Source organism: Astatotilapia calliptera, chromosome 17 (assembly GCF_900246225.1).
Source record: "Astatotilapia calliptera chromosome 17, fAstCal1.2, whole genome shotgun sequence".
Taxonomy (NCBI): Eukaryota; Metazoa; Chordata; class Actinopteri; order Cichliformes; family Cichlidae; genus Astatotilapia; species Astatotilapia calliptera.
Genome location: NC_039318.1, coordinates 38,560,576 through 38,584,435, shown reverse-complemented (window position 1 = coordinate 38,584,435; position 23,860 = coordinate 38,560,576). Strand labels below are relative to the sequence as shown.

Here is a 23,860-nt window from a genome sequence, read left to right as displayed (position 1 = left end):
ATGATTGTGGCAGTCTGTGACTTACTGTGGCGCAGTGTTTGTCCATAAAATAATGTATTTCATATTTTCTCACATTTTTCATTTTTTCTCATAAAGAGCATTTTGTCTTGAGATAAAAAGATGTTTCTTTGGAAATGTCAGTTTACTTGTATGTGAGTATAAGTGTTATAAGACATGTTTGACCAACTGACCATCAGTGCTGAAAGAAAAAGGCAGTTCGATAATGATGTTAATTCAAACTAAGCAGTTTCTGACAGTAGCTGCTAATCCACACAGTAACCTGGTGTCAGAGAACTCCATCATGTTTCTTAAGCAACACATAGACAAAACTATGAACAAGAACAAAAACAACACAGTATCAGTAATGACCAATTGATGTCCAAAGCTAGAAAAACATGATCCAAGTTGTAATTAACCTAAATTATTCTGAACAGATCCCAGTACAGTGTTTGCTTTAAGTCTTGCCTCTCAGTGGTCCCGTCTCATCTTCAACACGTCATAGTTCTGTATCACCCCAATATAACACACCCGCTCTACTTTAGACTTACAGTGAGGGCTGGATCCTCTGACTGAATCCTCCCTTAACTAACCAATCACAGCAGATGGCCCCGCCCCTCCCTGAGCCTGGTTCTGCTGGAGGTTTCTTCCTGTTAAAAGGGAGTTTTTCCTTCCCACTGTCGCCAAAGTGCTGCTCATAGGAGTTCATATGATTGTTGGGTTTTCTCTGTATGTATTATTGTAGGGTCTACCTTACAATGTAAAGCACTTTGATGTGACTGTTGTGATTTGAACTATATTGAATTGAACTGTCTGTCCCTGGTACGGGACTGTGGTATTTAGAGTCTCTGCTTTCACAAACTGGATGTTGGCAACAACTGCCTGCTGGATTCAGTGTTGGTGAATTGATGATGTGAGTAAATTCAAGCCCATGTGTTTGTGATTCATGGTTCATGGCTGAGATCTTTCTTCCTTCTTCTAAGATGAGACCTTTCAAACCTTATGCTTAGATACTGTTTCGAGAAGGCCCTGCAGATAACCTGCTGATCCCCGGGGACAAGAAGTGTTCTCATTAGATGTAATTACTTAAACGTTCCCTAGATGTTCAGCAGAGCTAAACGTGCTGTTCCCTTTTAAAGCGACTTCTTTATCTGCCGGGTCAACTGGGGCTCTCCAGAAAAGACGGGGCAGATGTCAGTTTGGTTAAACGGGATACTGCAGCTTCCTGTTTCATCTCACTGCTGATCAAAGCTTCTGTTTCCCTACATACTCAGGCTGAGGCGCTGCTTTGTCAAGTTGATCACTCTTTTGTAAAGACTTGAAAATAACTCGTCTCAACATGTCTGCACGTAAACACACACACACACACACACACACACACACACACACACACACACACACACACACACACACACACACACATTTAGCCTTATGACTAGAATGAAAAAATTAAACACATTTGCATTGAGCGAGTCAACAGTTCATTCACAACATGAAGGTTCAGTAAAAAGCAAAACAGTTTCAGTAAAAGAGGAATGCATGTATGAAACGTTAGATTAGGATCATTCGCTGGAATGTGCTGCACCGACACAAAGATGGAAATAGTCCAATGCCTGGTTGTCATTTCTCTTGAATATTCTGTACAATAATGTACATCAGTGGAAGTCCTGGATCTTCTCTTCTGGATCTTGCCTGTTACTAGTAACTGGAAGGACCCCAGAAGTTGGAGAATTCATGTGATCCCACTCCCGCTAGTCACATGGTTTCATGTTTGATCCACTGGCTTGTGAAATATTCCACAAAAAGCTTTAAAAGATCATAAGAAGGTTCCACCAGATCTTTACTTGATCTTCTGAACAATCTGTTAATCCATTAGCGTCTCCACAATCACAGTAGACCAGTAAAGCACTCACTCGTTACAATTTAGTCTTTCGTGGTCTCCATATCATTTCTTTCACGTCTTTCCTGGTCACGATCCATTTCTGCATCTACTCCACAAAATAAAAATAAACACAACTTTTAATTTTTGACATTTCTTCAGTTCTTCAGGTTTTTTTCTTGTATTTTCAAGATATCAAGACACCCATTTTAAACAAACACACACACAAAATCTGTAACCAGGATAGAGTGGATATGAGCTGACACATGGAAACATGGAATAGCTTGTTTGTTTTGTCTGTCTGTCTGTGGGTTCAGCTGGCCTGGCGCACGCAGCCAGCTTTAGCACACGGTGCCGTTCTCCTGTCGAGATTTGGGACAGGTAGACCTCGGTATTGGTTGAACAGAGGGCGCGAGAGTGCAGAAGAAGCCAGAGATAAGTGTGAGGCCGAGGCCTCCCCAGGCGCAGAACATGGACCAGCCGTAGCCGTGGCCGATATCATCGGGCAAGCTGTACAGGTACCGCGGGTAACGGGAAAGCTCGAAGTTGATGCCAGCGACGCAGGTACAGAGGGAGATGATACAGAAGGTTCCTGCAAAAACAACAAGATGTTGAAAGATGTGATATCCGTGGTGAGCACCGGCAGCAGGAACTGAACAGGTCACATCATGCAAAATTTAAAATACAGTTGCAGCTGCTTTAATACTTTTAATGCCGATTATCTTTGAATAGATCCCAAACACACTGTAACTTTTTCCCTGCGTTGTGTTCACTGGAAATGCTTCACCTAATGCATTAAGTGTTATTATTATGAAGTATCCATGAAGTATTTGTGAGAATTCACAGTGAAAATGTCACAGTGGGCTGTGGTAGAACAGCAAATACAATTATGATTTTGACTGCGCAGACTGAGAGACAGCTTCTTCCATCAGGCCATCAGACTGCTGAACACGTCATAGACACCTCAGCTTCACTACTGGAACTTCAACATTATGCACTCCACACTGTATATAAATGCCACTTGTTTTGCACATATTCAACTCTGTATATTTTATATATTTTATTATTATTATTATTATTTTATTTTTTTACTATTTAATTTGTAAAAATGTGTATACACACACACACACACACACACACACACACACACACACACACACACACACACACACGTAGGAAAATATTTAGTATACACATCCAGAAATGCATACACTATTATATATTGTACATATATTTATTAGTTTCAGGTTGGCCATTCTTGTATTTTGCTCGTTTGTGTTGTTGTGTTTGCACATCTCTGTTGCTTGTGGGGCTCGCACACAAGAATTTCACTCGCATGTGCTGTGCCAGTGTGCCTGCACATGTGATGTGACAATAAAAAGTGATTTGATTTGATTTGATTTGACTTCCCACAATAAAATGAGCATGACTGAGCAAAGTTTCAAATCCAAAGCTAAAGCACATCACACACTCCCTAAATGAGTGCCTGCATGTTAGTCACAGCCTAGTGCAGCCCTGGATGATGCAAACACAACAATGACGATTTGGGATAAGGCCACGGATCATTAAACTGTTGAAGCACTTGGTTATGAACATTTTCCATCCTTCACTTTTCATCGCTTCAGTTTTTCAAATAGTTCTTCTATGTCATGTTTTCTTTCTGAAATTCTCTCTCACACAGTTGAATGAAAAGATCAGAAACTGAGTAAAATGACAGATTCAGCAGGCGAACGAACAGTTATTTCCCCATCTTCACAGATCCTCCGTCAGACACATGTACAAGACCATATACTGTGCACATTGCTGTTGATCAATGAGCCGACCTCCCAGCCCACTGTTCCTTCAGTGGTGCTGGTTTCAGTCATTGTGCAAATGTCCTGTTTATAAGGTTGAAACCTGCAGTCAGCTGATGATGATGAAACGTTTCTCCCACTGAAAATGTCCAGATGAGCAGAATCAGCCTTTTGGAATCTGGTCGAAGGCTTTGCTTTCTCTTTGTGTCTCCCTGTCCTCTCTCTGTGCTTGTGTGTCTGTGTCGATGTTGATGAATCAGTTACCTTTTCCCAATGATTTCGTCAAGAGGCACTACTTAGATGGTGGCTGAGGTTCAGTCTTTGCTGGATCATTGAGCGACGCTGTTAATAAAACTCCGGTTCTTTAGTCTGGTGTGTTTTCCTTGCAACTAATGTCACCGTTCTTCCTCTTGTGTACAGACCTTCCCTGGATTGTCCCGTCCTCTGAGTGCTTGGAGAGACTGTTGTGCATGATTATAAGAACCCACCAGAGGTGTTTAAGAGCAACAGGGCCAAGTTAGTGTCAGCAGCAAGTCAGTGGAGAAGACTGCAGTTCTAAAATGCATCAAACCCACTGGAGAGCAAAGTGGGAGTGAGGGAAAAACACCAGGGTTTGTAGCCATGGTTCATTTTGTGTAAGAAAATATAGACTTTGAATCATTTGAATGATGATAAAAATATTTCAACAAACATAAAGGCAGAGAAAACTGCATAGGTCCTTGAGTCAGAGGTCCAGGTGCCTTTGCTGCTGCCGTCAGGCATGTGTGTGTGTGTGTGTGTGTGTGTGTGTGTGTGTGTGTGTGTGTGTGTGTGTGTGTGTGTGTGTGTGTGAGACTCACCTCCCATTAGGAAGAGGAGGCCGGCCACATATTGCATGAGGCCTCGGTCCCAGCAGCAGCCCAGCAAACCAATGACCCAGCCGAACAGGATGATGGCCACAGCCATGCCCATGAAACCAGCTGTCATTCGCCGCAAGTCTGAGGAAAGACAATAAGTGAGAAATTGAGTGTTATGGTCATCATCAGAATAAATGCTGCAGCTTATTTATTCTGTTTGAGTGACGAGAAATCAGAATATATTAGTCATGACAGAAACAACACGTGAATAGTTCATGACCTTGTTTTATTGTTGTTGCAAATAAACACTTTGTTTTTTTAAAGTATTATTTTAAATAGACATGCGCTTCATTTAACTTACACACTAGCAACATCTTCGGGAAAAGTTAGAAAAGAGGCAACAAAATACTGTGAAGATTATTGAAACATGTCAGTAACATTTCAAAGACCACACCCTGCATATATTCCAAAAGCATGGATCTGTTGTAAAGAGTGAAATCCAGTACGTTCTGGACCTGAGAGGAAAGCTACACGTGTTCGGGATGTTATCACCAGAGAATCTGCCTCGGGCACAGCAACGTCAGCTGTACAGCCGAGGAGCTCGACTCAGGCAGTTTTCATCAGGAGGTAAAGGGCTTGTACTGCTTTCTTTATCCAGCTCAAAGTTACTCGCCAAGTGACGAGGACCCACGTGGTCACACGGCGAGTGGGGTGGGCGGACGGGGTGGAGCCAAACAGATATATCACTCTTAAAAGCATGGAGAGAAGCTCTGCTGCAAATGACCAGCTACAAACCAAAACAGAGAGACAGGATGACACAGAGTACCCTCTGGAGGTAGCAACAGGGCAACCTGATCTGGAACTAGATTCAATTCTATTCTATTCTATTTCTACAGTGCCAAATCACAACAACAGTCACCTCAATGTGCTTTATACTGTAAGGTAGGCCCTACAATAATACAGAGAAAAACCCAACAATCATATGACCCCTATGTGCAGCACTTTGGTGACAGCGGGAAGGAAAAACTCCCTTTTAACAGGAAGAAACCTCCGGCAGAACCAGGCTCAGGGAGGGGCGGGGCCATCTGCTGTGATTGGTTGGGGTGAGAGAAGGAGGACAGGATAAAGACATGCTGTGGAAGAGAGACAGAGGTTAATAACAGGTATGTAATTAAGATAACTGAGGCCGCAGAACAAAACAAGGACTATCAGCTGCAGCTGAAGATGGAGGAGTAACAGCATCCTCTCATCCAGCATTTCTAAGCTCTTTTGCCAGCTTCAATGGGTAGCAAAACCTGTGTCCCATGACCAGGGTGATGAGGCCTGCACATCAGTGTCAACTACGATCAAAGGATAAAGGGAGTAAAATGAGCATCTTTGCTAAATGAATTCATATTTTAAATTACTGATGGTTGAAAGCAGAGAAAGAAACCTGCTGGAAAAAAGGGACATGATCCAGTTTGGTGCCTGGATGTCATTTCTCTCTTCTGCCAAGCAGGACGGCATTTTTGTCTTCCAATGTACAACACAAGTCTGTGTGTGAAAGGCCATGAAACTAAGCAGATTGCACAGAGGCGCTGACAGACAATGGCTGCGCAGCATTATTACGGCAGAACTGTCTTATTGGCTGCTGTGTGTCCCTTTGATAGGCCACACTTCTGGCACTGCTGATAAAACCAGACTTGTCTGACTCAGCAGTTTTTGACACAAGATTTTCTTAATCTTTTCAGGTCCATTGCCAAGTTGCTAAGTGAGCGACTCTCCAGACTGGAGCCAGAAAGCCATTTGAATGAGTCAAAGGCAGGAGAGGAAGTGAGGGGGAGGCAGAGAGCACTTAAAGGTAGAGCTCAAAGACAGTTTGATAGTAAAGCTCTAGATGTTGAGCGTGGAAGACAGCGTTACTCATTTGGAAGTCGCGTGTGGTCATCAGAGCTTGTTTAAGAAGTTAACATACACACAGATTCCTAATTTTAGTAGATTAAGTCATCCTGTTACACATGAAAACTAAAACAAAGACCTCAGTTCACTGTAATGGTGCATTGAGCAAAACTAAAGATATTATTTACAGCTTCAAACCATTTAGAAATTCTGCTTATGAAAAGGTGGCACTGAATACTCTGGTGCTTAAGTAAAGATCACAGCAATCAGGCTTAATCGCCTGGTGTACATCGCTACACACCAGAGGTGCTAATGATGAGTCTTTCTTTTTGAATGGACCTTTGTCAAAGTGATGGTTGACCATGTCTAAGAAGTCCAGCTGGACACAGAAGGCAATAAAAATGCTGGTTGTCTGGACATGATATGGACACCAAAGCAAAGTGCTTCAACATGCTGCTTCTGTGTGGGCTGAACTGTTAGGTCAGTTTCATGCCTGGAAAATAAAACACAAGTTGAACACAGGTGTGTGTTTCTATGCCCTTTAAAACACATTTGAACGTTTCACAGGCAGCCAAGTGTTTTCATATCCAGTGCTTCTGTCACTCTGTGAACGTGGTAAAAAAAAATGGATGCATTTTAATGCACTTTACATGATCCTGTTTCTGGGAACAACCGAAATATTGATTTGTTAATGAAATTAGCGCTCTACCTAGACAGAGTGGAGTTTTTAAAGATTCAACTCTGTATTCATAATGTGTCACTCAAGAGTTCGACAACATTTGGTCATGGTTAAGGTTTATAGAGATGCATAAGGCCATAACAGAAGGCTCTGGGTGAGGTGTTTTAGGCACCTCGCCATCCACACTGAACCTGCTGTATCTCTTTCACTACTTGCATCCACGACCTCGTTCAACAGTTGATGTGAAAGATGACGGTAGCAAAGTTCCCTCTAATGTTTCATGTGTCTGAACACACAAACTCCCTGAGCGGACACTTGGGCCACTGTGAGCAACAGCAGACGTGTGCACTGTGGTCACGCCAGCATCCAATCCATGCAAGTTACATGGTTTATTAAAATAATCAAATTACAGCATTTATGTTAGACTACTTTTAATTAACTGCTTTAGCCCACTTACAATGAGAATGTAAAAAAATCTTGTTCATGACCTGTAGCATGTTAACACTGTTGGAAGGAAAAATAACTTTGACAACAATTTTGAAAACACAACTTTCTTTTTTTTAATAAAAATATAAAAATAAAGCTCTGACTGTATTATGAGTCTGTGGTCTGTTAGAGAGTCTGTAACTCTGTCTGCAAATACAGTAAATAATGACCAATGTTGGGCAATTAATTATATAGTTACTTCTTCAAAAAAGTAACTGAGTTTTGCAAACAGTTTTTTGCAGCTTTTACCTAAAAATGCAGCCAAGGCGTTTTTAAATAAACATTTCAAACTATTTACAGAACAATCAGCTGTTCTGCATCAAATCTGATGCCACACAAATTATTTGTGTCACAAAAAATAATCTCTGTCCACTATGAGATGAAGGAGAACAACAGCCTGATACCTGCAGGCCTGACAGCAGCAGATGTGTCACTGCTGTAACACCTGTAACACTCAGCAGGCGCCTCATTGTTCTGACACACAACAACACTACTGACTACACTACACACTAACTACACTACACACTGACTACACACTGACTACACACTAACTACACACTGACTACACACTGACTACACACTGACTACACACTGACTACACACTAACTACACACTGACTACACACTGACTACACACTGACTACACACTCACTACACACTGACTACACACTGACTACACACTGACTACACACTGACTACACACTCACTACACACTGACTACACACTCACTACACACTGACTACACACTGACTACACACTGACTACACACTCACTACACACTGACTACACACTAACTACACACTAACTACACACTGACTACACACTGACTACACACTGACTACACACTGACTACACACTAACTACACACTGACTACACACTGACTACACACTGACTACACACTAACTACACACTGACTACACACTGACTACACACTCACTACACACTGACTACACACTAACTACACACTCACTACACACTGACTACACACTGACTACACACTCACTACACACTGACTACACACTAACTACACACTGACTACACACTGACTACACACTGACTACACACTGACTACACACTAACTACACACTGACTACACACTGACTACACACTCACTACACACTGACTACACACTGACTACACACTGACTACACACTGACTACACACTGACTACACACTCACTACACACTGACTACACACTAACTACACACTGACTACACACTGACTACACACTAACTACACACTGACTACACACTGACTACACACTCACTACACACTGACTACACACTCACTACACACTGACTACACACTGACTACACACTCACTACACACTGACTACACACTAACTACACACTGACTACACACTGACTACACACTCACTACACACTGACTACACACTGACTACACACTCACTACACACTGACTACACACTAACTACACACTGACTACACACTGACTACACACTCACTACACACTGACTACACACTGACTACACACTCACTACACACTGACTACACACTAACTACACACTGACTACACACTGACTACACACTCACTACACACTGACTACACACTGACTACACACTCACTACACACTGACTACACACTAACTACACACTGACTACACACTGACTACACACTCACTACACACTGACTACACACTAACTACACACTAACTACACACTGACTACACACTGACTACACACTGACTACACACTAACTACACACTGACTACACACTAACTACACACTGACTACACACTGACTACACACTAACTACACACTGACTACACACTGACTACACACTAACTATACACTAACTATACACTAACTACACACTGACTACACACTAACTACACACTGACTACACACTGACTACACACTCACTACACACTGACTACACACTAACTACACACTAACTACACACTGACTACACACTGACTACACACTGACTACACACTAACTACACACTGACTACACACTAACTACACACTGACTACACACTGACTACACACTGACTACACACTGACTACACACTAACTACACACTGACTACACACTGACTACACACTGACTACACACTGACTACACACTGACTACACACTAACTACACACTAACTACACACTGACTACACACTGACTACACACTAACTACACACTAACTACACACTGACTACACACTGACTACACACTGACTACACACTAACTACACACTGACTACACACTGACTACACACTAACTACACACTAACTACACACTGACTACACACTGACTACACACTGACTACACACTGACTACACACTAACTACACACTGACTACACACTGACTACACACTGACTACACACTAACTACACACTGACTACACACTGACTACACACTAACTACACACTGACTACACACTGACTACACACTGACTACACACTAACTACACACTGACTACACACTGACTACACACTGACTACACACTAACTACACACTGACTACACACTGACTACACACTAACTACACACTGACTACACACTAACTACACACTGACTACACACTAACTACACACTGACTACACACTGACTACACACTAACTACACTAACTACACACTGACTACACACTAACTACACACTGACTACACACTAACTACACACTGACTACACACTAACTACACACTGACTACACACTGACTACACACTGACTACACACTCACTACACACTAACTACACACTCACTACACACTAACTACACACTAACTACACACTGACTACACACTGACTACACACTGACTACACACTAACTACACACTAACTACACACTAACTACACACTGACTACACACTCACTACACACTAACTACACACTGACTACACACTCACTACACACTGACTACACACTAACTACACACTAACTACACACTAACTACACACTCACTACACACTAACTACACACTGACTACACACTGACTACACACTCACTACACACTGACTACACACTAACTACACACTGACTACACACTAACTACACACTCACTACACACTAACTACACACTGACTACACACTGACTACACACTCACTACACACTGACTACACACTAACTACACACTAACTACACACTAACTACACACTAACTACACACTGACTACACACTAACTACACACTGACTACACACTAACTACACACTCACTACACACTCACTACACACTGACTACACACTAACTACACACTGACTACACACTGACTACACACTAACTACACACTAACTACACACTAACTACACACTGACTACACACTCACTACACACTAACTACACACTGACTACACACTCACTACACACTAACTACACACTAACTACACACTAACTACACACTAACTACACACTGACTACACACTCACTACACACTAACTACACACTGACTACACACTCACTACACACTCACTACACACTGACTACACACTCACTACACACTCACTACACACCAACTACACACCAACTACACACTGACTACACACTAACTACACACTCACTACACACTAACTACACACTAACTACACACTGACTACACACTAACTACACACTAACTACACACTGACTACACAAGATTTACGCTAAACGCCGCAAACATCTCACATCTCAAACACGCTGTCACTCCTAAAACTTCCCCCTTCCTAAACATGGTACATTTTGCCACCAATTGGAAAGGCTGGGGGTTTTTTTGGGGGGGGGGGGGGTTGGCTCACAGGCTTTTGAGCGTTTTCCTTATAAAACGCTGTTTTTACAGTTTCTTCCCGCAGTAAATATAAACAACGACAGTATTCAGGAAGGAAAACAAACACTGCAGATATTTTATCATAACTCTGGTTTTACGTGGCCGATCAACACAGTTTAAAAACTGGTATAAAGTCCACACTTTGTCCGTCAGTTGTTCCGTCTGTCCTGCTCACATCTCCAATGGTTGTACACGTTGTCATTAACGTGGCTTCACTCCACATCAGCCGCTTTGCTAAAACACCGGCACATAAGGACGCTGTCAGTCAACCACGTTGATTAGCTGCATATATACGAATGTGAATCGCATCATTGGCTGGACTATGGGATAACGTAATCCCTTACGGGAGCAGCCAGTCACTGACTAACACTGCAGAACAGAATTGTTTTCATTTTAATTTCAATTCAGGTAGATTTTTTGTGCGCAGAGACGCCAGCAGTGTGAAATTGCACACGCGCGCAGCTTAGAGGGAACATTGCACGGTAGGGATGTGGATCAAAAGGTCAATCGACAGCTCAGTTATCACTTCACTCAATCAGACCTCGGCTGTACTAAGAGCATCTGGCTGGATGATCTCAGCGCTCTTATATATGTTGAGGAGTTTGCTTGAGTAACTGGGCGCCGTACCAATTAAAACTTTGAGAGTAAGTAAAAGAATCTTAACTTCAATACGATAATGATAATAATAAAACTGGAGTGATGTATTCATACCTTCTAACACCTGTTAAAAGATGTGCAGCAGCATTTTGGACTAAGTGCAAGTGATGGAGAGACGAGTGCTGGAGACCCAAACAGAAAGCATTGCAGTCTAGAAGGGATGAAGGCATGAACACGTTTTTCTAGGTCTTTAGGAGGAAGATAAGGCTTTGCTTTGGCCATTTGGAAGCTGGAGGCCACCACCCGATGAAGTCAACAGAACTGCATCGTCAGCGAAAGGGATTAATTACGCTTCTACTTCTACCTCTAACAACTGTAATTCTACCGAGTCTATCACCATCTGTCTCCAGGTGCCTGAGGCATTCTTGGAGCAGCTCAGGGACCCATTTTCCTGATGTTCCGTGTTTCATCCTAATTTATGGCCGTGGCACTCGCTGGTCCTCCTCCCCTTTCTGTTGACTTTAGAGTCAGACCTGTTACAGATCGTCAACTTTTCTTTATTATCAGGTGTGTTTCCAGAATCACTAAAAACTGCTGTAATCAAACCTATACTGAAAAAGGACAATCTTGACAAGACACAAATGAACAACTACAGGCCGATCTCAAATCTCCCGTTTTTAAGTAAGATCATTGAAAAAGCAGTTTCTCAACAGCTCAGTTACTTCTTAAAACAGAATAATTGCTACGATGCCTTCCAGTCAGGTTTTAGACAGAATCACAGCACTGAAACCGCTCTGACCAAAGTGTTTAATGACATATGTCTGAATACAGACAGTGGAAAAATGTCAGTCCTAGTTTTACTGGATCTCAGTGCAGCATTTGATACAGCTGACCACAACATATTACTCAAACGACTGGAGAACTGGACAGGTCTTTCAGGAACTGTACTAAACTGGTTCAAAACATACTTAGAAAACAGGAAATACTTTAGTAACTTCACATCTGAGCAGACAAGTATCACATGTGGAGTTCCCCAAGGTTCCATCTTGGGACCCCTTCTGTTTAACATCTACATGCTCCCACTGGCACTGATTATAAAGAACAACAAAATAAACTATCACAGCTATGCAGATGACACACAAATATATATCACAATGTCACCAGGAGACCGAGGCCCTGTACAGGCTCTTGGTAAATGCATTGAGGAAATCAATGACTGGTTGTGCCACAATTTTCTCCAGCTAAACAAAAACAAACTGAGGTAATAGTCTTTGGCGCCAAAGAAAAACGATTACAGGTCACCAGAGAACTTCAATCTATACATCTAAAAACCACAAACCAGGCGAGAAATTTGGGTGTAGTGATGGATGCAGACCTAAACTTAGAAAAACACATTAAGACAATAACAAAGTCAGCTTACTATCACCTCAAGAATATATCAAGGATCAAAGATCTGATGTCTCAACAGGACCTGGAAAAACTAGTCCATGCATTCATCTTTAGTAGGCTTGATTACTGTAACAGCATCTTTACAGGTCTACCTAAAAAATCAGTCAGACAACTACAGCTCATTCAGAACTCTGCTGCTCGAGTCCTCACTAAGACCAAAAAAGTGGACCACATCAGTCCAGCTCTGAGGTCCTTACACTGGCTGCCTGTCCGTCAGAGGATAGACTTTAAAGTTCTGATGCTGGCCTATAAAGCTCTGAATGGTTTAGGACCAAAATACATCAATGACCTCCTGACCCAGTATGAACCATCCAGATCCCTCAGGTCATCTGGATCCGGTCTTTTATCAGTTCCCAGAGTCAGAACCAGACACGGAGAAGCTGCATTCAGCTTTTATGCTCCTTATATCTGGAACAAACTCCCAGAAAGCCTCAGATCAGCTGAAACACTCAGTTTATTTAAATCCAGGTTGAAGACTCACCTGTTCTCAACTGCATTTGAATAAAGCACCAAATCCACACTTTAAGCTTAAATTTCAAAACTTACATTTAACTACTGATTTTATCTACTGTTCTGATTTTATCTGTTTTGATTTTATATCCTGTTGTTTGTTTGTTTGTTTGTTTGTTAATTAGTTAGTTAGTTTATTTGCTTGTTTTATTCAATTTTAAATCATGCTTTTTATTTGTTCTTGTTTCTAATGTCTCTGTAAAGCACTTTGAATCACCTTGTTGTTGAATTGTGCTATACAAATAAACTTGCCTTGCCTTGCCTTGCCTTGTTGCTCACAGAGCCTTAGGTGCTGGACTTCAGACAGAGGCCTCCTCCGTGCACTGTGAGGAGTTTTTGCGTCGTGACTTGACGTGTCTCGACATCAGTGGCATCTGTCTCGTCTGGAGGCCAGTTTATTATTCCAGCTGAGTATCTGATGACCAGTAGGGCGTACGCATCGATGCCTTGGATATTATTCCTTACATTTAGCTGGTTTTTCAGCACCTGTCTCTGGTGGTATTTGGCCGTGGACAACCTTTATCACGGTTCCTGTTGGTCTGTGGGCTGTTCAGGTCCTTGCAGGTGTCCTGTGTGTCTGCTATTCTGCTCTGCTCTGGTAGCGCTGGGCAGACCTCCAGTCCAAACGACATCCTAATCAGAGTTATTATAGTTTTGTATTTTCTAATTAGTTTTTATTTTCATTTCATTTTGACTTTGTGTTTTTAATTTAGTTTCACTGAGTTTCCACAGTGGATTGTCTTGTTTCAGTTGAGATTTTATTGTATGAAAATGTTTTTGTTTTTTTAGTCTTTTCCAGAATGGATAGAAATTCCATCTGTTTTTCCTCCTGTGCAGGGAAACCATTGAAATTGAATGTGAAGTTCTGACAAATGTAATAAACCTGTTTATTTGCTTTTTTCAGCATCTAGCAGTTAGTCTTTGGCAGTGCAGGCTGCATCTGAGCAGTACTGTTTCTGTTCGCCACAGAGGGAGATGACCTTGGTTTTCCAGACTGCAGAGCTATCCTGCTGCCCATGTGCACTGGGGAGATAAGCGACAGTGCTGAGAAGCCAACTTGACAAACCTGATGCCACACAGCTTTAAAGCTCAACACAGTTTTTCCATTACACTGAGGTCCTGGCTCAGTGATGCTTGTATTCAAGATGTGCAAACCCACACACAAACGCATCCTATCTGTCACATTTTAAAGCAACTTTAAATGCAGCTGCATGGTAGTAAACAATGGAGCTCAAAACAACAAATTCTGGAGCTGTTTGATCTGTGTGCACATTTTACATTGTCTGTTCATTCAGTTTAACCCCTGATGGAAGATGCAGGTGTGGAAATAAGTGATCAGGGCATGCATAAGGTTTAATGTAGCTCACAACAGGAAGCACTTCCACCTCCACTGTGAAAGGAAAACAACAGACATTTTCTGTCCGGTATGTTTGTATCCCGTGAGAGACGTTTAGCGTGCAAAATGGGTATGAAACCAGTAAACTAGTTTCATACTGCTTTGGTAATATGTAATTCACCTTACTGAGAAAAGCCATGCAAAGTGATTGCATTAACGAGCAGTATATCATATCTGATACATGCAGTTTTTGTTAATTTTGAGACTTTTACAGAATCAGTGTGATATTTTTCCCCCTGATGAACCAAAACAATTTGCACAATACAATTTGTTGCTTAACCTTAAGTCATATGTACTCTTGATTTAGTCTTGAAAGGAGGCAAATGGATGTTTTCTGAAGATGTTTCACTTCCCAGTTTCAGATCATGTCTATATTGGGTCCGTCGGCCAGTGACTTATTCTGGACATCCATACGACGACCAAACTAGGTCCACAATTGGACATCCAATCATCACCCAACTTGGATGTCAACATGACGCTCGACATTTGAACTTTGGGTCATTTTTTTTGGACGTCGTGACTCATCTGGACGTCTATTACAGGTGCAGGAAATTTACACGATTAATATATATAATAATTTTTTACAAATACCAACATTGTTGATGAATGTCAACAATGTTGGTATCAGCAGGAGACATGTTTGTGTGGGTTCCCCCCACCGTCCAAAGACATGCAGTTAGTGAGGTTTGGTGAAGTGCTGATTCTAAATTGGCCGTATGTGTGAATGTGAGTGTGAATGGTTGTCTGTGTGTGAGCCCTGCGACAGACTGACGACCTGTCCAGGGTGGACCCCGCCTCTTGGCTCCACCCCCCCATGAACCTGAAAAGGATAAGAGAATGTATGGATGGATATTATATGTTAGTCTGCTGATTTATTGAGTACATGTGTTTAAAAAATAATAATTTTACATTTTCCTGTTTTTGGTTTATTCATTTCAATTAATCAAGTTATTTATTTGTAACCAGGTTAAAACTGCCAGTTATTAAAATGTGTTGAAATATGAAAACCTTTGAAATCCATGTTTAAATGGTTAAAGTATTTTTCCCTTTTAGAAGGAGTGCAGTGAGTTTAATGAGTTTAAAAGAGCAGTTGGATTATATATTGTTCATTTTTACAAGTTTCCTGTTTTGCTCCTGATTGTAGGAGGAAATGAACGTGGCTGTGATCGTCGATGGACTGAGAGAAGTTGTGAAGCAGTTTGCTCGACAGTCTTTGTCAATGCGCACGTTTTGCCACCGGCCTGTGAGAAGCATCCCCCGGCGAGCTGCTCACGTTTGTTTTAGCTCATGTCAGGGACCAGAGTCTGGAGACTCCGTGTTTATGTTTTGTGATTATTAATATTCATTCATTTAGTTAGTTTTGTGGTTATTTCCAGTGTTTAGATGTTCTCTGTGCCTCCCTCGTGTTCCTTGTGTTGTGTCTCATGTTCATGCTTCCTGTTTTACTCTGGAGAGTCTGGCATCCTGTGCTTCAGTGTAACCGGTTTTTCTTCCTCCCGGCCTTGTCTCGTCTGATTAGTGTCAGCTGTGTCTCCCTCCTGTGTGCAATTTCCTCGTTTCCCTCTGTGTTTATATATCGTGTGTGTTCACCCCGTTCCTCTTTGGATTGTCTGTGTACCTCTGTATCTCCCTGCTGATCCTTCTGCATTTCCTCACACATGCCCACATTGCAAAACTGGTATGGCCTGGATCTGGCCCACACAATGTGCTTACACATGGCCCACATGCTGCAAAGAATGACGGCTCTTTGGTGGCCCACACATGGGCCAGCACAAGGTCAGTTGCAGACACACTGCTGGCCCAGAACAGTTTCAGCTCCAGATGTCAGCCTAATGTGTTCCTTAATCAAGCCAATAGTGCAACATCTGTTCGCACAGTGAATGGACTGATTCTTATTTAGCGCTTCTCTCTCACAGATTACTCAAAGTGCTCTAGACAACATGCCACTTTCACCCAATCGCACACTTTCTCTAAACTGAGTGCTTCCTAACTACAGTCACACACATTCATACTCAGACATGCAAACTGCTCCACCTCCTGAGCTTCAGCCACCCAGTGGTAAACATGAGTAAACCTGTGACAGCAGAGCTGACAGAAGCAATATTAAAAAGTCTGGCATTGAAAAGACGTCCACAACTTTCACTGGGCAACTTCAAAACCTTCATTTTGGTTTTGAGCCATTCACAGCTGGACTTGCTGATGCGTTTTGGATTCTGTGTGTTTGAGCTTCAGGAGATGAACTCATCGCCACACGTGGTTCCATCAATGATCTAACACCACCACCGTGTTTGGCTGTTGCTAAATGTTCTTCATATGAAACGCTGTGCTAATCTGATTTCACATGTATACCACTAATAAAACTGTAACAGGGTTTAATGTATTTGATGAGCTTCCTCCAGCGTTCTGTTCACCACATGCTTTACTGTGTATAGAGAGCAACGATGCTGCGCTTTAGGTGGCTAACTTGGAGGTAATTACAGTATACTAAGAACATCGTGCGACACTGTGAAATCTTCTGTGGCAGCTGGTAATAGTAAGCTAAGCTCTGTCTCTCTCTCCTCTTCTTCCTCACTTAAGTCACCATAAATGACTCGAGGATTTCTGGGCTGGTGGATACAGAAGCTCTGTGATGTGACTAACCGGATTAACGAATAGGAAGCAGTAAGAAAATGCAGCACGGACTCATCATCTTTCTGCTGCTATGGCAACACATTAAATGTAAGGAAATTACAGCAATGCACTGACACGACACACATCAAAGTAAGGATGAAATAAACTTTGTTCTGCTTTTAAACTGGAATTTTCCACTAAATCACAGTTTTAGTGAAGCTCATTGGTTATCTACCAGGTACGACTATCGTGTAAATATCGCAGAGAACAACAGAATCTGCTTATTTAAAGAAGAATATCAGTGTTTATTTCTGCTGCATGATTCCTTTTGACTGCGACCTGGTCTCTTCTGTTATTTGGGCGACGCGGGTGCAGAAGTAGAAATCTACCTGCCTTCATACCCAGACTATCACTGCATACCTGATCAGTGACGTGTTGTCGGATTAGCCTTTTCATAGGTTCATCTTCATTCTGCTGTTGAAAAGATGGATTCATGTGTTTTTGTTTGTTGGTTTCTTAATGTTTTGGTAACCTTTCGACCTTTTCTTTGGAAGCATGGTCAGATCCCCAGTCATTAAAATCGAAGGAAGATGTTAAACATTTCTTCACTGAGCTGTATTTTTCAAACATTTTCCATCCTGATGTGTTTTTCTGTTACATGACTAAATGCAAAATATCAATAAGGGACAACTCCCACTAGGGTTTAAACACCTGGGACTCCATCCTTTGGGTTTAGAACTGAAGAAGCTTCTCAGATGAGAGGTAAACGTCTTCAAGAAACCTAAGAAGTCCAGACGATTTTCTTTCCAAGCTCCTTAGACTACCATGGCCTGGATGACTGAGAACCTTCACAGACATTTCCCTCTCACAGAAAACGATGCTTTTGTTTGATCAGCCAGTCTTATAGCTGCCAATTTTCTTTACGACACCAACAGTTTTTCATTCATGCTGGGGCCGACCCACGCTCCTAAGCATTCACAGTCAGTTCAGTATTTGACTCGATCTAGGTATTTTTGCACATTGTATGAACACGGAGGAGGACTGGAGCTTGTGCTTTGACAAACATGAGCGTGAGAATCGCACCAGTGAATCGGCTTTCCATGTGAGCTGTCTTTATTAGACAGTTGTTGATCTGCTGGACTGAGATGGTTTAGAGCTCTTCCCCCCACACTAAGGGTTTGTAATTATGAGCAGGGATGAATCACTTGTCCTGCAGGGGTTGTGGTCACGTGGGTGAATACAACTGAACCAATAATCGCGAGTGCCTGAAACATAAAATTTTAATGAGGTCATCCAGGACTGACAGAGCTGCGTTTCTCTGAGGTTTCAGCCTCGTTAATAATGCTTAATTATTTTTCCTATTGGTCACAAGAAAGCATGAGTCCATAGCAATATTAGATGATGCTCAAGCCTGAAACCTGCAGATACACTGCATGCTTATGTGTTTGTGTGTTTGTGAGTAATGTTTGTCTTGTCAGTCAGAAACCGTTTTCATTAGGTTTAAATATGGTGATTTCTGTGCCAGTTGTTATCATCATAAAGTGTAATTCATTTAACTCAGCAACAGTGCATGCAGGATATTTTTAAAGCTTGAATCCCTGTCACAACACAAGATGACTGTTGGCACAGAATATGATGATCCTAGACTGACAGAAGGGGAAAGGACAGAAAAGACCAACAGCACTGATGTAAGGGGATGCCCTCGTACCTGCAGCTCGATGAGTCTTGGACCTCGTAAATAAATACTGCATGTATCGGCCCTTCTCTCATCAGCTTTGAACATATGGTAGACTGAAAGGGCAAGTTTGAAAATGATCATTTTCTGCAAGAAGAAATCAACTCAATGCATCTGGCAGCTGTTCAAAAGAGCCTGAATGCTGCTTCAGTTTGGCTGATGTTATTGGACAGTTTGTTCCAGATACAGTAACAAGACGTTTAGCTCTAAGAAAGCCGGTTTGGTTTGAAGCAACACTGAGAGCAAAGATTACAAATGAAGATTAGAGACGACTGGCACAGATTTGTTTATAATAGATCACTTCCTACTTGCAAGATCCAGTGTTCACTGGCAGCGTTGGTCAAGTTACTGAAAATAGTATTTAGTTACCAATTACTTCTCCAACAAAGACTGACTACTTATTTTCAAAAGTAATCGGTTACTTTATTACTTAGTTACTTTTGAAAAACACGATACAAAACCTGAATACGTAATAAAGCAACAGATATTTCAACCCAATTCTATTTTTTCTCCATAATCCATCCAATGGAATCACATGAAAAAGTCTCTTTTTAAAAATGTCTTTTCTTAGTTTTAATCTTTTAACTTTATGCACATTGCATCAAGCAAAAATTATATGCAAAATCATGGTTTAGTGACGCAGTAATGCAGCGAGAAAATATCAGTGATCTAATTACTTTTTTGCAATAGCAATTCCTTACTTTACTCCTTACTTGAAAAAAGTAATGGGATTACAGTAATTGGGATTCCTGTTCACTGGCGCAAACCCATTTTATCTCAGTAGTGACACACAAGTCTCGTACTTTCCCGTTCTGTTACAAATCTGTGATTTTTCTAAACTGAGGTTTCACAAATACACCAAAGTTTTATAGCATCACATAAAACTGTCTCGGTCGGGGGTCCCGCTCTTTAATGTTCTCTGCGCCTGGTGGTCTCTGTGTTTCTTAGTTGCGCTGTCTGCCTGTCAGCTGTATCCCAAAGTCAAGTCCGCGTGTTATGTTTCCTGTTTTACTTTGAAGGTCTGTGTCCTGGTGAATGTATTGACTTTTGCTTCCCGTCTCGTCATGTCTGATGTCTCCCAGCTGTGCTCTCCTTCTGTGTCTCATTCCCCTCGTTATTCCCACAGTGTATTTAAGCCCTGTGTTTCTCTGTGTCAGTGTCGCATCCTCCCTCATTGCTGTGTTTCCTCATGACCTTAGATTTCCCAGTGTAGTTTTGTTTTTCCCCTGCCAGCAAACAAAGTTGAGTTTTTTTAGTTTAAACCTTGTGTCTGAGAGTCTGTGTTTGGGTCCTTCTGACTTGAGTCCTGTTGCTCACTGTCTCTGTAAACAGTGTGGATCACGACAAATAAAAAATATATATATATGCTCCTTTTGAATTGGACTCAAAGTAAAGTCAGTACAATACAATAAAAGAGCATTGGATGTGGAATACTAAATTAAACAGTTTTCTGTATTTCCTGAAGTTTTGACTAGTCTGGATTTACATGAATGTGAACTAGGAATGTGTCCCAATCCTAATCTGGGTTTAATATGATGTCGGCCCACCCTGTGCAGCCATAACAGGAAGGCTTTCCACGAGGTTTAGGAGTGTTTATGGGAATTTTTGACCATTCTTCCACAAGCACCATTGTGAGGTCAGACACTCAATGCTAATTCATTCCAGCAGGATTCTACTGGATTGAGACCAGGACTCTTTGCACGTCTTTGCAAGGACGTATCTTCATGAGCTTTGCTTTGTGCACTGGTGCACAGTCGTGGTGGAAGAGGAAGGGTCCATCCCTAAACTGTTCCCATTACTGGGGGCATGAAATTGCCCAAAATGTGTTGAAGCATTAAGAGCTCCTTTCACTGGAACAAAGGAATCATACACCGGAAGGGTGAGTCAGTAATTCTGGCAATATATCCCAAAAGGTTGATTCTGTTCATTAGACGCAGTGTTCTCCTACTGAAGACGTCCAGATGAACAAAAACGACCTTTTGGGATTTACTCACCTGGATGGTTGAGCACGCATCGAGACACTTTTTGCAATATAATGCTTAAAAAAAGCAGCCCAGAGAGGCTGGGTCTGCTAATCGTGATAATAGATGGAAAAACTGCAGAGTTCAGAATTGCTGTAATAATGCTTCTCGTGTGGGGGTTTCATCATGTACCCATCATGTATAATGAACATTTAGAAAACATGCTTTTCTGCTCTGAGCATTTAAAGCACTTTACACAACTTCCCTCATTCACACCCATTCCTAACCCCACACTGCAGCAAAACTTGAGACTCTGAAGACCGGGTGTATTTCAACTCTCTATTGTCCAGTTTTAGTTTGCTAGTATGAATTACAGCCTCATTTCCTGGTCTCAGGTGGTCTCAGGTAATCTTCAGGTGTGGTCTGCTAGCTCATTAGTAAAAAGGATGGATGTGGTGTGCATGTATGCTCTTCTGCAAGCTGTGAGGTGGCTACATCTCCGGTGGTCGAGCACGTCACCTACTAATGGGAAGATTGTTGGTTGGCGCAGACAAGATGCTGACCCCAAGCTGCTTTCCAGTGCGTACACGTTGTGTAAAGCGCTTTGAGTGCTGAGAGTAGAAAAGTGCTATATAAGAACCAGTCCATTTACCATTTACTTGATTATAATTCTCATCTGGCCTGTGGCATCAACAAGGCACTAACAAACACGCCATGTTCGAAGTCACTTGAAGCACATCTGCCTCTCTGTGGTGGTCTGCCCTGTTTTACCAGAAGCACATCTAGTGAGTCCCCTATTGCAGTTGTTACCAGCTCATAGCAGGTCGTGGTCTTTCATAACCCAAAGGTTTGTCACATGACTTTCCTCCGGTAATGGTGAATTGACATTCAGTTTTCATGAGCAGCTCATTTCATGGCTCTCCTCAAACTTCCATCAGTTTTAAAAACTGTTAACCTTCCTTTCAATCACATTTCCATATCCTCGGGATCCCTTCTGACCTAATCTCTGATCATAATCCTTCATTTGTTTAACAGTTTTAGGAGCTAGTGTTAGCCTGTTATCACATTTCTACCACCAGAGTAATGGGCAAACACGGTGGACAAGCCGGGAGTTGGAGGCTGTTCCATCTCCTCAAATCCCTCCTCTTGGTCCTTGGAGCTGGCCTGGATCAAACATGCACACAGGGAATATTAGCCTGCAGCCTCCTGAGTTGTAGACCACCCCTGTTCCTGCTCTAGGAAGAGGAGATTGTGGTTCTCCCTGTCAGTCACCTGGTAATCTTCCCTCCCACCCAGAGTCTGTCTCATCTAATCTCTGAACTCTTTGCAGCATCATTGGCCTGTGCCCTCACAGATTACCATCCAATGCTTCCTAGCTGCACTTTTCCTGACGTCACCTTGTAGTGTCCCATCTCTTTCACTTTCCACTTTCTGTATAGGATATTTTAAGAAGACGGAGTGCTCCTCGTCTTCTTCAAATATGTATTCACCACTGTCATTTCCATCCTGTTCACATCTGTCATTTTGCATCCATCCAACACCATCCCCACCCTACACCTCCTTATTGTCTCTATTCCCTTATGTCCACTGAAGTCTGCACCAATCTCTGCTGCGTCCTCTCTGGAGACACTCTCTACAACTTCATCCAACTTACCCTAGAATTCCTCGTTCGCTTCTAGACGTACACAGTGACAACAATCAACATTATCCTTTCAGTTTCTATCTTCAAACTTGTTAACACCTTCTTTTTTGGTCAAGATTACCTCTATTAGCTCTTTATTACTACATCATGATTGACTCCACCTCATGTGATCTTGGCCTTTTTACCTTCCACCTGGTCTGCCTTCATTCTCTCCTCCATATCAGCTAGCTCCCTCCCTTTATCCCTAACTTATACCTTCAAACATAATTTTATTATTACTTGGAAAAGCAGCGAGTGCAGCCAAGCCTGACATTGACCCAGATGGGAAACTTTTCAGCAGAGGTGTGGACTCGAGTCACATGACTTGGACTCGAGTCAGACTCGAGTCATTAATTTTATGACTTTAGACTTGACTTGAAAAAATGTTGTAAGACTTGTGACTTGACTTGGACTTTTACACCAATGACTTGGGACTTGAATTGGACTTGAACCGGTTTACTTGAAAAGACTTGATATTTTACCCCAAATATAAAATTTAACATGCATATTATATAGAGATTGAAAATGTGACGTCATTCACGGGTAGAACCGCAAAGGATTCTGGGAACTCGTGGCAAGCGGTACTAGGCTTTCAATTAAAATCAGTTATACAGCGATAAAA

General features: G+C 41.9%; 1 protein-coding gene across 3 annotated transcripts in view; it reads right to left on the bottom strand.

Moving 5' to 3' along the window:
* Nucleotides 1-2,066: 2,066 nt before the first annotated feature.
* tmem178bb (transmembrane protein 178Bb) overlaps nt 2,067-23,860 on the bottom strand; it is a 72,877-nt gene continuing 51,083 nt past the window's right edge. For all 3 annotated transcript variants that reach the window (XM_026146841.1, XM_026146843.1, XM_026146842.1), the window contains 2 exons: nt 4,509-4,646; nt 2,067-2,468 (listed from right to left, as the gene is read on the bottom strand). In XM_026146841.1, the coding sequence (XP_026002626.1) occupies nt 2,218-2,468; nt 4,509-4,646 (389 nt within the window). In that variant the 3' untranslated portion in view covers nt 2,067-2,217. The remainder of the gene's footprint in view (nt 2,469-4,508; nt 4,647-23,860) is intronic.